General features: G+C 41.4%; 1 protein-coding gene across 1 annotated transcript; it reads right to left on the bottom strand.

Annotated features, from left to right (window-relative positions):
* Positions 1-5,179: 5,179 nt before the first annotated feature.
* Positions 5,180-10,966, bottom strand: LOC310791718 (cytochrome P450 2J4-like). Its single transcript, XM_083653372.1, has 9 exons — positions 10,736-10,966; positions 9,959-10,121; positions 9,666-9,818; positions 8,816-8,976; positions 8,344-8,520; positions 8,056-8,197; positions 6,401-6,588; positions 5,625-5,766; positions 5,180-5,528 (listed from the first exon to the last, which is right to left on the bottom strand). Exons 1-9 carry the CDS (start codon positions 10,925-10,927, stop codon positions 5,353-5,355), a joined length of 1,494 nt encoding a protein of 497 aa, XP_083509498.1. The 5' UTR covers positions 10,928-10,966; the 3' UTR covers positions 5,180-5,352.
* Positions 10,967-13,323: the final 2,357 nt, after the last annotated feature.

The following is a 13,323-nucleotide window of genomic DNA, read 5'->3' as shown; positions in this document are numbered from 1 at the left end:
AAAGAATCGGTCAAGAAGTGATGGAATTTCCCTTCTTCCAAAGGCTAAGACGTAAGACGTAAGCCAAATATCTTGTATGTCAAGAGGAAAAAGTAAAAAGACCTAAGAATGAGCCATCACTGGGCTGCCTGAGACAATGTTATACTAATGCTTTCTCAGCATTGATCAGAAGATTTCATAATCACAAACGTACATAAATGTGCATGTAATACCATATACCAAATACAATCCAGCCATATTGAAAGAATTGTTGACGATACATTTTCCAGCACATCGACTTCAAGTACGTGACAAGAATCTGCATATTATTCAGGTACATGGGGCTAGCAGGTGGAAGCAGGGGTCAAATCATATGCACAAATTTTCAAAAACTTGATTGCATGCCCTCTCGACATACCCTTCCTCTTCCGCGTTAGTATTCTTGGCATCTAGAATCAACTTGCCGTCCCTATGAAACACCACATGTGCCACCACCTCTCCAGTACCCACAGTATTGGTTCCACTTGCATGTCTCCAAGAATCAGAAGAGCACAAGATCAAGGTGTAGACTACTCCTATGTGCCAGGCTGAGAACTGGACGGCTGTGTGGTCTCACCAAATGTACAGAAAGTAGTCCCATTCAGTATATCCAACCTCTCCATCATGACTTGAGCCCAGTGGGCAACCTCATCATCCCCATCCTATCTCCATTCATCCCTAATCATATTCAGGCTAGTGAGGACAGTCTTTGAACTAGCCTGGTCATATTCAAGCTAGTGAGGACAGTCTGGAAGTAGCCTGGTCATATTCAGGCTAGTGAGGACAGTCTTGAACTAGCCTGGTCATATTCAAGCTAGTGAGGACAGTCTGGAAGTAGCCTGGTCATATTCAGGCTAGTGAGGACAGTCTTGAACTAGCCTGGTCATATTCAGGCTAGTGAGGACAGTCTTGAACTAGCCTGGTCATATTCAGGCTAGTGGGGACAGTCTGGAAGTAGCCTGGTCATATTCAGGCTAGTGAGGACAGTCTTGAACTAGCCTGGTCATATTCAGGCTAGTGAGGACAGTCTGGAAGTAGCCTGGTCATATTCAGGCTAGTGAGGACAGTCTTGAACTAGCCCGGTCATATTCAGGCTAGTGAGGACAGTCTGGAAGTAGCCTGGTCATATTCAGGCTAGTGAGGACAGTCTTGAACTAGCCTGGTCATATTCAGGCTAGTGAGGACAGTCTTGAACTAGCCTGGTCATATTCAGGCTAGTGAGGACAGTCTTGAACTAGCCTGGTCATATTCAGGCTAGTGAGGACAGTCTGGAAGTAGCCTGGTCATATTCAGGCTAGTGAGGACAGTCTTGAACTAGCCTGGTCATATTCAGGCTAGTGAGGACAGTCTTGAACTAGCCTGGTCATATTCAGGCTAGTGAGGACAGTCTTGAACTAGCCTGGTCATATTCAGGCTAGTGAGGACAGTCTTGAACTAGCCTGGTCATATTCAGGCCCTGAATATGACCAGGCTAGGGCTAGTGAGGACAGTCTTGAACTAGCCTGGTCATATTCAGGCTAGTGAGGACAGTCTGGAAGTAGCCCGGACTGAAAATGACATTGAGCTGGTACCATTCTCATCCTCGTTTCTCACCATTTCCCTTATTGAACAATGTACCGTACTGTGGACTATCCAAACCTGCAAGATGCAGCGATGCTAAAATAACATTCTAATAACTGTGTTAGGATTTCTTTGCGGACAGATACTGGACAACACGGTGTGTTTTGGAGCACACAATGTTCTTGCATGGTTTGTATTTTGAATAACCTCTTATGTCGACACATTTCAGTCAAGTGAAAGGTTCACTAGTTTGCTCGACCTCCGTTTCCGACCTGGGTGGTTGCATCCATTTGCCTCAGCCTGTTTGAACGGACTATTGTGCAGCCAACCGCTGAAGTGTTGAGACATTCAACTTCACGTTGGACTTTTTTTTTTATTTGCTGTTAAAACGACGACACCAGCAATAAAAAGCTCCGCTCACTCTGTTACACTTGAGCTTTGAACCGTTGAAGTCAGTGAGCAGTTTTATGAAGTTTCTCACCCACCCTTTGTATTATTGTTGATACAACCTGTATAGATGAAAACACATGTATAGAAGTAATGAGTTTAATGTTCATACAAGATGTAGATAGTGATGGAGAGATGTTGAGAAGAAGCCATGAGCAAATGAAATGCCTAATCTGGGAGGAGTATAAATCCAGTGACTATGCGGTGACAGTAAATTGGGAAATCTGACAAGAGGCTTTGTGAGCTTGTGAGATTCTGTCTGAAATGAACTGATTCCAGTTTGGGCGTTTAGATGCTCAAAGTACAGTTTATGATGTGAGAGCCTGTTGCTACGGTAGCGATGGTTTCTCATGCACGGGTAACGCTGTGATAACAATGGAAGCGCCATGACTGTGACGTGGTCATCATACGGACTCCCAAATATTACCATCGTCTTGGGACGTATGGATGCATGGAGTTACTGTACTGTATTGTACTGTACTGTATGTGCGAAAGACTCTTTGTTCAAGGATGCAGAGTATTCAACCCTTCCTATGTTTTTGCTTTGTGGTGTATTGTACGAAGAAATATTTGTGAAGTGAATATATGAGTATAAGATATAATTATAGTGATGATTATAATGTGTGTGGAGTGTTTGAGAGCGATAACAAGTAAACCAACTGTTGGTAAAAAGACAGCCATAGAGTATGCGTGGCTTCCTGTCCTCTACAACTGAAAACTGATTGAAAGGGTGTAACAGTCATAAGAACTCTAGAAATGTTCTGTAGTTGAGCATCTAACTACAGACTAATAGATGCTCAACTGTAGGATTGTGAAATGATCTGCCACCATAAACCGCAGTGGTCAAACTGTCAGTGGCTGGCTAGAGAGAGAGACTGCACTGGGTTAATACAATTAGTTAGTTCATACAATTAGTGTGTTCATTAGTAGGTTTGGCTTCATTCATTCCTACTGTAACCAATAGGCGTATAGTGACAGAGCAAAACCAATGGACTTAAACCAGATTGGGAGTGTGAAATGTTGACTTGAGTGAATTTCCATCAGATCTAATCGAAGCAGTGGTGAGGTAATTTAGGGTAATATTGTCGATCTTGTGCCCATCTTAATATTTTTTTCATTTTCATGTTTTTTATTTAATGCATAATTTGGCTCACGTCTTTTCGCACTTCTTGATCATGACAGTTCAGGCAGTTTGTCTTCTTCTTTATTTAAATATTGAAAGACATTTAGACGTTTGCCATAATGCAAAGTAATATGGAAAGGTTTGTAGTTTGTTTTATTGACCGAAGGGAATATCAATTGACCCAAGTCCAGTAATTATATATCATTTTTTAGGTTCTGTCTGTCTCTGAGCATTTTGGTACTACCACCATAATCATAAGCTAAGTTACACTGCAAGAGCAGACCAGTTGTATGGTCAAATGATGGTCTCTGTGTGTGCTGACCTCTCACTCTGTTGCGAATGCATAGGATCGTTCTGTTGGATACGAGGGGCTCCATGAGTGAACTGCCTGTCAGTTGTCTGTCTGGTACCAAGGTTGCTATACAGCTGCTCTCTCTCTGTGTCTCGCTCATCCTGCTTCTGTTGGGAATTTACAATAAAACATCAGTGTGCATGATATCATCTGTGCCTAGTTTGAATTCATTCTGATTAGTTGACCATACCATTAACACTGTTAATATGAGTTATAGAGGCGGAATGAAGTGGAGCAGTTCAACTCGGAATGTGTGGGAGCATATGAGAAAGGATTCATCGCTTTTGTTTTCTTGGGGTGGGCCTAAGAAAACAGTTGAAAAGTAACAAGGTTACTAATGATAACTTACTAAGATATGTGTCTATGCTTCTGGTGTTTGGGGTTTTTGTGAACATACAAGTTGCAACCCTGTGCATCACAGAGCTGTTCGATCTTTTTTGGGAGTCCATAAAGCAACCAAAAGAAACACGTTTGCTTTGCTTCCAAAGCAAACGTCTGTATAATACAGACGTTAATACAGATATTTGCTTGATTGTAAGTCTTTTAATGTACTATGTATTAGGGGTGTCACGATACTAGAATTTCTGCTTCGATACCGATACCTAGGAAAATATCGATACTCGATACCATTTTCGATACCACGCGGGGGGATGCGACAAGACATCAAGAGGCATAAAAAATAAACAAAGACAGATGGACGGACAGATGCACACTTCTCCATAATCTAGGCCTGATAAAACTCATTAAAAACTTTGACCTGACACAGCAGATTACACCTGCTCTAGTCATCAGCCTATCAGAACACTTTGAGCTTGTTGAAGCAACAGATACCCACCAATGACAGGGAGGGAGAAAGTATGTTTGATTTTTCATTAAGAGAAAGCACTGCTCATATTGATACTGTTGCAAATTAGTATTGTATCAGTTTAAAATGTTTAGTATTGATACTTATCGATACTATCGATACCTGTTGCAAATGAGTATTGTATCCGTTTCAAATTTTTAGTATTGATTTTTTCGATACTATCGATACTTTTGACAACCCTACTATGTATGTGTATGCAAAATATTGTATTAATAATCTTCATCCTTTTCATTAGGCTACTGTCAGTATGAGCATCAATCTTGTCCTTGAGTATTTGTATTCTATTTCTTCCTTGTCAGGATGGCAAGAATCTCCTTAAATTGACAGCTAAAGGGGATCCTCCAGAATAAATAAATTAATACAATACAATACAAAACACAATACATTTGCCGTGTAGAGTTCAGCCCCTTTCCTGGATCACAGCTACATTGTTTCTCCCACCGTGGTTTTGTCACAAAGTTGCTTTCTTTTACAGACGGATCATGGGTTAGATCAGGGATACTCAACTTGCTTTGCCCGGGGGCCACTTTCGTGAAATGATAGAAGGCCAGGGGCCAGTTAATAAACAAACAATATACATTTTTCTGTAGCGGATTGTAGGTTTTTGGGGTGTCAGCCAGAGTTTAGTCTGACAATGTTGTGCACACCGGATAGTTAGTTAGGTTAAGTTAGTACATACATAAGTGCCTGGGTAGCAAGCAGATGGCGGTATTTGACAATTTAGCAGCTAAATCATAGATTATTGAAAGATATTCCATATTCCAGACTGAAATGCTATAACAGAAGTGGAGTATTGACCAGAATGACATGAACATTTGGACACTTATTCAGCGGGTATCTTGCATGTTGCGTTCAGGTGCACTGTAAAAAAAAAAAAAAAAGTGTGCAATTCCATCGCGGGCCACACAGGGGGCGCCCGCGGGCCATCAGTTGAGTATCACTGGGTTAGATCATTGATGAGATGAAGAGGCTTCATTGAGATTTGGATCAGCGAGCCGTGGCATAGACCTTGAAGGGATGCGGTATGTGGGTCGTACCAACGATCCCTTCTGTGCTCAACTCTACTCCATCCAGAGTGGAGAAGGAGAACCTTTGGAATAAACTGACGAAAAACAGGAACAGCTCCATCTTGGCTAGGCCTTCTCCCGGACACGCACGTTTCCCTGAAGAAAACACATGTCGGGATCAAAGTTCAAGATCACATCATATTCCAGATTTATCGAAACATGGTGAATATTAATAGAGATGAGGTCGTTTACCTGCAGAAAAAGGCAAGAATGCCTCTCTTCTCACAAACGTGCCCTCAGCGTCCAGGAAGTGTGCCGGGTTGAAGGTGTCTGGAGTCTCCCATTCATTCTTGTCAAACAGCACAGAGGTCAGGCTCGGCATCAAGGACGTACCCTAAACACCACCCAACGGTTAATAGCAAGCAATGCTGCAGCAACAACATTGGCTGACGAACCAACAGTGTTGGGGGGTAACTCATTACAAAAGGTAACATATTACATGTAATACGGTATATTACTTTGACAGTAACTCAGTAATATACAGTAACTTATTACCAATAGGATTTCAGTAATATTATACCAGTTACTTTGTCAAGTAACACAAGTTACAAATTGAGTTTTTTTTTAATCAAAGCATATATTTAAATAAAGATATAATTTCCTAATCAAATTGTGTGTTTTTATGCAAATAACCACTATAGATGACAATAAAGGAAAAAGGATAAGATTTTAGAATTTTGGACGGTTTGGATTTCAAGATGGTTTAAATTCTTTTTCGGGATGGTTCCGGGGCGGCGATGTCATTCTGCTACTGCTGTTATTTTGGTGAGAGTAATGCAAAAGTAGTGTAATGTAAGTAACGACTACGAGTTACTCTACACAGACGGTAATATTGTAAAGTAACTTATTACTTTCAAAAATAAAAGTAAGTAGTAATATGTAGTATATTACATTTTGAAAGTAACTTGCCCAACGGTGCTGCTAACCAAGCCAGTTAAGACTAATGACTGAAGTCTGAGTAGATGCACCTTCGGGATGAAGTAACCCCCCAGTGTTGTGTCCTTGGCGGCCATCCTGAGTCCGTTGAGAGGAACAATGTTTCCCATCCTCTGGATCTCATGGATGACAGCATCAGTGTAGGGCATGTTGGCTCTGTCGGCCATAGTGGGCTGGCGGGTCTGTCCAATCACTCTGTCTATCTCTGCCTGGACTTTCTCTAGGTAGTGAATCAAAAAAATAATAATAATAATAATCAACTTTATTTGTATAACACTTTTCAAAAGCAAATTTACAAAGTGCTTCACAGACATAAAAACAGAACAGGTGTAGTGCAATTACGACTTAAAATGACAAGGCAATCAAGAAAATAAAAACATAGATCATAAATAAATAATCTTAAGAATACTTTTTTAAATTTAAATTTGTTTTTTTAAACGGGTTTTAAAAGAGGACGCTGAGTTATCCTGTCTGATTCTCAATGGAAGGTTAATCCACAGTTCAGGGGCCCTTATACGGCAAAGTGCCCTATACAATTATCCCTCAGTCTCGAGCCTTGCCCTGGGGGCCGAGAGCAACAGCTGATCTGCAGATTTGAGAGTACGAGCAGGGGTGTGAGGGGTGAGAAGGTTGATGATGTAAGATGGGGCAAAATCACTCTGTGATTTAAAAACAAGCAATAACATCTCAAAATCAATGCAGGTAACCAGTGCAATGAGGCGAGAATAGGGGCGATGTGCTCAGAAGGATTTTAACCTAATAGCAATTAGGGAGAAAAGCTTCAGGACAGCAACTTCATCCCATCAATCATCTTTAGAAGGCCAAGGCGAATGGGAAATGATAACTGAAAGACAGTGGAAGACCACAAACTCTCTGTCATGGAGGGAGTTCCAATGGAAAAACCTGGTTAGATACTTTTTAACGCCAATTCAATCAAGGGGAGGTCAAACAGGCTGTTGGAGGGGGTGTGGAGAAGGAAGAGCGGATCATTACCATATATTTTGGAGTTGCCCTGTGATAAGTATGTTTTGGGGGGAAATAAGAAAGAGTATGGAGAAGGTGCTAAAGATTGAGATTCATCACTGTTTTCAGGTTTTGTATTTGGGAAGGGTGCCCGAAATGATCAATGGTATTGAAGATATGTACCGGTACATGTTTAAACTGATGCTAGTCGCCAGCAAAAAGGCTATAACGAAGAGATGGTTGAATAAAAGCCCACCGGCTCTGTCAGACTGGCTGAATGTAATGCATAGCATATATGTAATGGAAAAGTTAACATTTGCTCTGAGACTCAAGACTGATGCTTTCGAAATGTACTGGGAGGGATGGGGTGATTTTGTCAAACCGTTGAGAACAGATTTTTGTTGAAATAAGAGACTGAAGGGAAATTGATTCATGCTACATGTGTCCATTTTGTATTTTGTTTCTGGTTTTTTGGTTTATGTTTTTGTTTTGTGTGTCTCTGTCTTGTGTGTTGCAAAAAAAAGAAAAAAGAAGGCCAAGGCATTTCAGAGCGAGCTCTTTTGTCAGGGCAGAATACATGAATGAAAGACTGTGCACATTAAAACATCTCTAGTATATCCATTTGTCTGAGAATGTGTGGATGCGTGGATGCACGTGCGTACATTGTCATTGTCATTTGCGACCGTGACATTTCATATCTCAGGGTTTTTAGGATTTCACCTACCTTGGATATCGGGGTACTTGATGAGGTAAACACAGGCCCACTGCAACGTGGTGGAGGTGGTCTCAGTTCCAGCCAGGAACATATCAAGAGAGCACAGAGCCAGGTTGGTCTCATTGAAGCCTACATCAGACTCTCCTTTGTGCTAGTGAGAGAAATGGAAAAACAAGTACAGTATGTGAAAAAGTACAGTATTGAATGAATGGTAACTTGATTGACAGAAATGGCAATGAATCGCTTGTACAGCATATGTGATTGTACAGCATCTGTGCAGTGTAGTCGCTCGCGTACATTTTCCATCTCCACGAGGAAAGCATCGATGTAGTCCCGGGGGTTGCTGGGGTCCAGGTTCTGCTTGTGTCTCTTTACCTCCTGACCGATGAAGCCTTGCAGGTACTTGAAGTGGCTGAACATCTTGTTGTGAGGGCCAGGCAAATGCTTCATCAGCTGAGGGAATGCCTCATACAGCTGGAGGAAGAGAAGTCACATTGGTTTCATTTTAGAACATTAAGCATAAACCTTCAATAAATCTGTGTCCAGGGACAGTGTAGTGACATTACCTCCCTCTGAGACCACATGCGCCCCCCTGAGGATATTATTAATATAGACCAACAGAGCAGCCCCTCTTTTTTTTACCCTCATCTCATCTTCTCAGGAGGCCCTCCTACCCTTCCTACTAAAGAAAGAAGATCTGAGAAGATGAGATGTTTCTATCTACCGTACTTTAAAAACACAATACATTGAAAGGATGTTGTTGCCTTACTAGACCCCATATGGAGCCCTCCAGCAGAATGGCTTCATTCAGATACTGTAGCATGGTGTGGAAGTTGTGGTCGCTGTAGTCAAACCGTCTCCCCATCACCAACTGGCAGATGATGTTGGACACGGCGTTGTTGAAGAGGCCTGCTGGATTGAAAGGTTCACCTGGAGGAAAGCAGTCCAGAGTTCAGGAAAATCCCAGTGCTTGTGAGTTGTTGTTGGTAGTAATATTGGTGTGCGAATCATCTGTCTGTTGAATTATCAGTGTTGGGCAAGTTACTTTCAAAATGTAATATACTACATATTACTAGTTACTTTCATTTGAAAGTAATAAGTTACTTTACAACATTACTTTCTGTGTAGAGTAACTCATTACTTATTACACTACTTTTGCATTACTTGCACCAAAACAACAGCAGCAGCAGAATGACATCGCTGCCCAGGCCGGAACCATCCCAGACAAATAATGTCAACCGCCTTGAAGTCAGTGTAAACAATCCAAAATTCTAAATGTTATCCTTCTCCTTTGTTATTGTCATCTATAGTGGTTATTTGCATAAAAACACACCGTTTGATTAGGAAATGATTGTATCTTTTTAAAATATGTGCATTGATTTAATAACATGTAACTCAATTTGTAACTTGAGTTACTTGACAAAGTAACTGGTATAATATTACTGAAATCCTATAAGTAATAAGTTATATTACTGAGTTACTGCTAAAAGTAATATATTACATGTAATATGTTACTTTTGTAAAGAGTGACCCCCAACACTGTGAATTATAATGGTCATGAATGGTACAATGGTCATTGTCTCTCTTCTGAACACCTAACGACCTGAACTAGCTCTTACCTTTCTCCTTGTCCATCTCTTCTTGCAGGTAGCGACTCTCCTCACAGATGCACCGTTCCATGAGGCTCTTGCCCAGGCCCAAGCTGCGTAAGGTAGACAAGGCAAAGCGCCGCTGTCTCCTCCATCTTTCACCGTTGCTCGAGAACAGACCATCTATGGACAAGAATTAAGATAGCAGATAGTTTCGTTTAGAAGTAATGCATAGTATAGCCTAATGACGTCATCCCTGTTACACTAAAGAGAGAGGTAGAGGAGGGAGAGGAGGGAGGGAGACAGGGGGGAGGGATTTTCACCTCTTCCTGAATAAACTCTGTCATTTATTGAGCTGTACGGTCGGTCCACAAAGTTCTCAGCCTGTGTCACTATGGCTTCCTTCACCATCTTGTACCCAGACACAACCACCCAGTTATCCTTGCCAAGACGGACCCTGAACACGTTCCCATAGACATCAGCCAGCTGTGAACAGGAAGCCACAGAAGAGGCAACATTGGTGAACCAACCAGAGCCAGCAAGCAGTACTGCAGTGCATCACATGGTGGGTAACTTTTGAAAGAAAAGTACATATATATATATATACACATGTATATATATATACGTGTGTGTGTGTGTGTGTGTGTGTGTGTGTGTGTGTGTGTGTGTGTGTGTGTTCAGAGGTTAGGGTTAGTTGTTGGTCTTGTGTGTGTGTGTGTGTGTGTGTGTGTGTGTGTGTGTGTGTGTGTGTGTGTGTGTGTGTGTGTGTGTGTGTGTGTGTGTGTGTGCGTGCGTGCGTGTGTGTGTGTGTGTGTGTGTGTTCAGAGGTTAGGGTTAGTTGTTGGTCTTGAATGTATGCTGGATACTCAATATCATTAAGCTATTGGTCTTCTTATGTCACAATCAAATCTAAATGTGAAAATTATTGAATTTTGAATAGCAAAATTGAAATTCAAAAGAGAACTAGGAAAATTACGTTTAGTTTACAGTTTACAATTATAGCATTGGCAATTCCATTATGATTTTGAGTCTTTTATCCTAAAGTGCCCAAAGGTAAAACAAACAAACAAACCTCTCTGAGTGAAAACAAACAAACTTACCTTAGTAAAGTAAATGTGAGGCCGCTGTGTGTCAACACTGAAGAAGTTGCCCACAAAGGGCAGAGCCAGCGGGCCTGGAGGATAGTTTGGAGGATTCCGGTTTCTAAGGAAATCGGCTATCAGGAGGAACAACAGCACAAACAGCAGGATCGCCTTGAGGTCAAGCCCCAACAACATGTTATAAAGCCACATGCTGGTTAAGCAGAGCCAGGTCAGCAAGCACCTGCGGGCGCTTCTTCCCACTCAATAGTAGTACCTACCAGTCTTCCATTCACAGACACACCCAGTGACTGCATACGCTTACATAACAATAACTGACGTCATGTCTGTACAAAGGTGCTCAGAGCTCACAATCAAATGCCACAGCCTAACCCATATCCTGTTGATAAGCAGGACTGGACTGTGGTCTTTATTGCCATATCCACCTAGCTGCCATGATGTGACGTGGGTGCTTCTTCCGGGGCCCGCCCCCCCCTTACGTTGCTGACAGCCCAGAGCCGTATAATAGAAGAGTTCTGACATCTCCATTCACTCCAATGGACCAGTTTTTTTCCAGGAAGTAGAAAGTGGAACTCTTCAGTAAAAAAAGCAGCACTGTCGAGTTGCATCAAAATAGACAGTGTTGTACTTTGAAAGGGTTTTTCATCCCTTGAAATGAATCAAATTGTACATTATCAGCTTTATTTTAACATGCAAAAGTAGCGCGAGACCCATTCCTGGCTGTTCATTGGCTAATGATTCTTGCATTTTGGTCCTCCGCTGACGCCACTCTCTCTCTAGAGGACACTATGACAGCCTATAGACCAAATCACCGTGACGTCACCATGTAAACAAATTTACTTCCGGGTACCACTTGGGAAAGGCGGCAGGTTTAAATGTGCGTGTTGTCATATAAATGCTGTCAAACCCTCTCGTTGTTTTCGGCCGACTACTTTCAATTTAAATGGTTAAACGGTTGGTAAACATGCTTGTCCGACGTATCTAGCCTTTCTTCTGTGTTTGTTTTATGTAGTGTTAGCTAGCTAATAAAGTTTGTTTGTCTGTCAAACTCGCTGTTTTTTTACGTTACAGACAGAGTAACCTCGCGTCACCAGGCTCTTCTCGGCGAGAAAGAGCCTGGTACAGACAGAGCTACTGACGCCAGGTCAATTTAATTTAGCTTCAAGTCTACTCTAGTCTGGTCCAACAGGTAAATTAGCTAGTCTGGTCTCCACTAACGTTAGTGAAAGTGTTGCTATGAATGATATTAAACAACAACACAACACGGACGAACCATTTTTGTCTTCTTTGTCTGTTTTTGTCTTCAACATGTCAGTTTGTGCCGTCCACCGCCATTATAATGTGTGGACCTCAGGGGTACCCGGAAGTAAATGTAAACATCCCGCTGATTTGGTCTATAGTCTCGCTGGCCAGCCTCCCTCACGGAAGGGAGAGGAGGCACACTGATTTCACTCCCTGATCGAAATTGTTTTTATAGTTTATTTATATAGCTTTATAATACATTAAACCACTGGTATGGGAGATTTAATCATCATGGGAGATCTCCCCCCTTTTTTTTCTCTCTTTTGACCATCATCCTGCGACGCCCCCCCCCCCTCAAATAATAATACAAATAAATAAAAAATATAATAATAATAATAATCTTGCGACCCCCCTGGCGGGTCCTGACCCCCGGGTTGAGAACCACTGGACCAGGTCTCAACATGTGCAAAAGATCAAACATTAACTAGCCTATGTGATGGAGCTTAAATGCTATTGAGAGCAGAGTGCAGCTTGAGAAAGAGAGTGGTTATGAAAGGAACTTCAATCTTAAATCCTGTATTAGGCACTTATTATCAGTTCACTCAGTGGCGTGTCCAGGCCATTTTGACTGGGGTGGCCAATTCTGACTTTATTCTCAGAAATCAGAGATTACTCTCAGAATTTAAATACATTTTCACATGTGACCTTTCAAGGAGCATAGTTTTGGAAAATATGGCTATAACATGGCCCTCACTGCCAGTATTATTCTACTCCACCCCTCCCTACCAGATGCAATTTGTTCTTATTCTTTTACGGTGGGGGGGGGGACCTAAAGTTTAGGGTGAGCTAGCAGGTCAACAGTATATGCCACATAGAAGTGGTACTGTACACATCATCTGAAAGCTGGGAACCTGAAGATTAATTTGCAGCTCAGCACTGTCAAGTTTTTCTAGTCATAAATCTGTAATAAACTGTGTTTTGGTTAGGCGTCTATTCAAATGTTGAAATGTTGATATGAAATAAAATATTTCATATCATTCAATATCGATAATTGTTGATCATTTTTAACTGGATATTTTTTTATAAAGTAAATAAGGAAAAAGACACGCACATAAAAAAACAACAACACTGGGTTGGGTGCTGGATCAACAAATACCTTAGACAAAAAAGAAAGTAATTTCCTCCCGTTTGTAGTTTTTATTTTATTTGAGTGTGATGTTTTTGCGCCACACAGGCTCTTCCTCAGATACTTTCTATTTTTAATAAAGACCATGAGAAAAAAGGTTCAATTTAACCACTTTATTTTGAATCTGCTTATTTATCAAGGAACACTGGTCATCATTTGA

This window comes from Poromitra crassiceps, assembly GCF_964638095.1.
Source record: "Poromitra crassiceps genome assembly, chromosome: 17".
Classification (NCBI taxonomy): Eukaryota; Metazoa; Chordata; class Actinopteri; order Beryciformes; family Melamphaidae; genus Poromitra; species Poromitra crassiceps.
The sequence above is the reverse complement of the archived record's forward strand: the minus strand, read 5'-3'. Positions and strand labels throughout refer to the sequence as shown.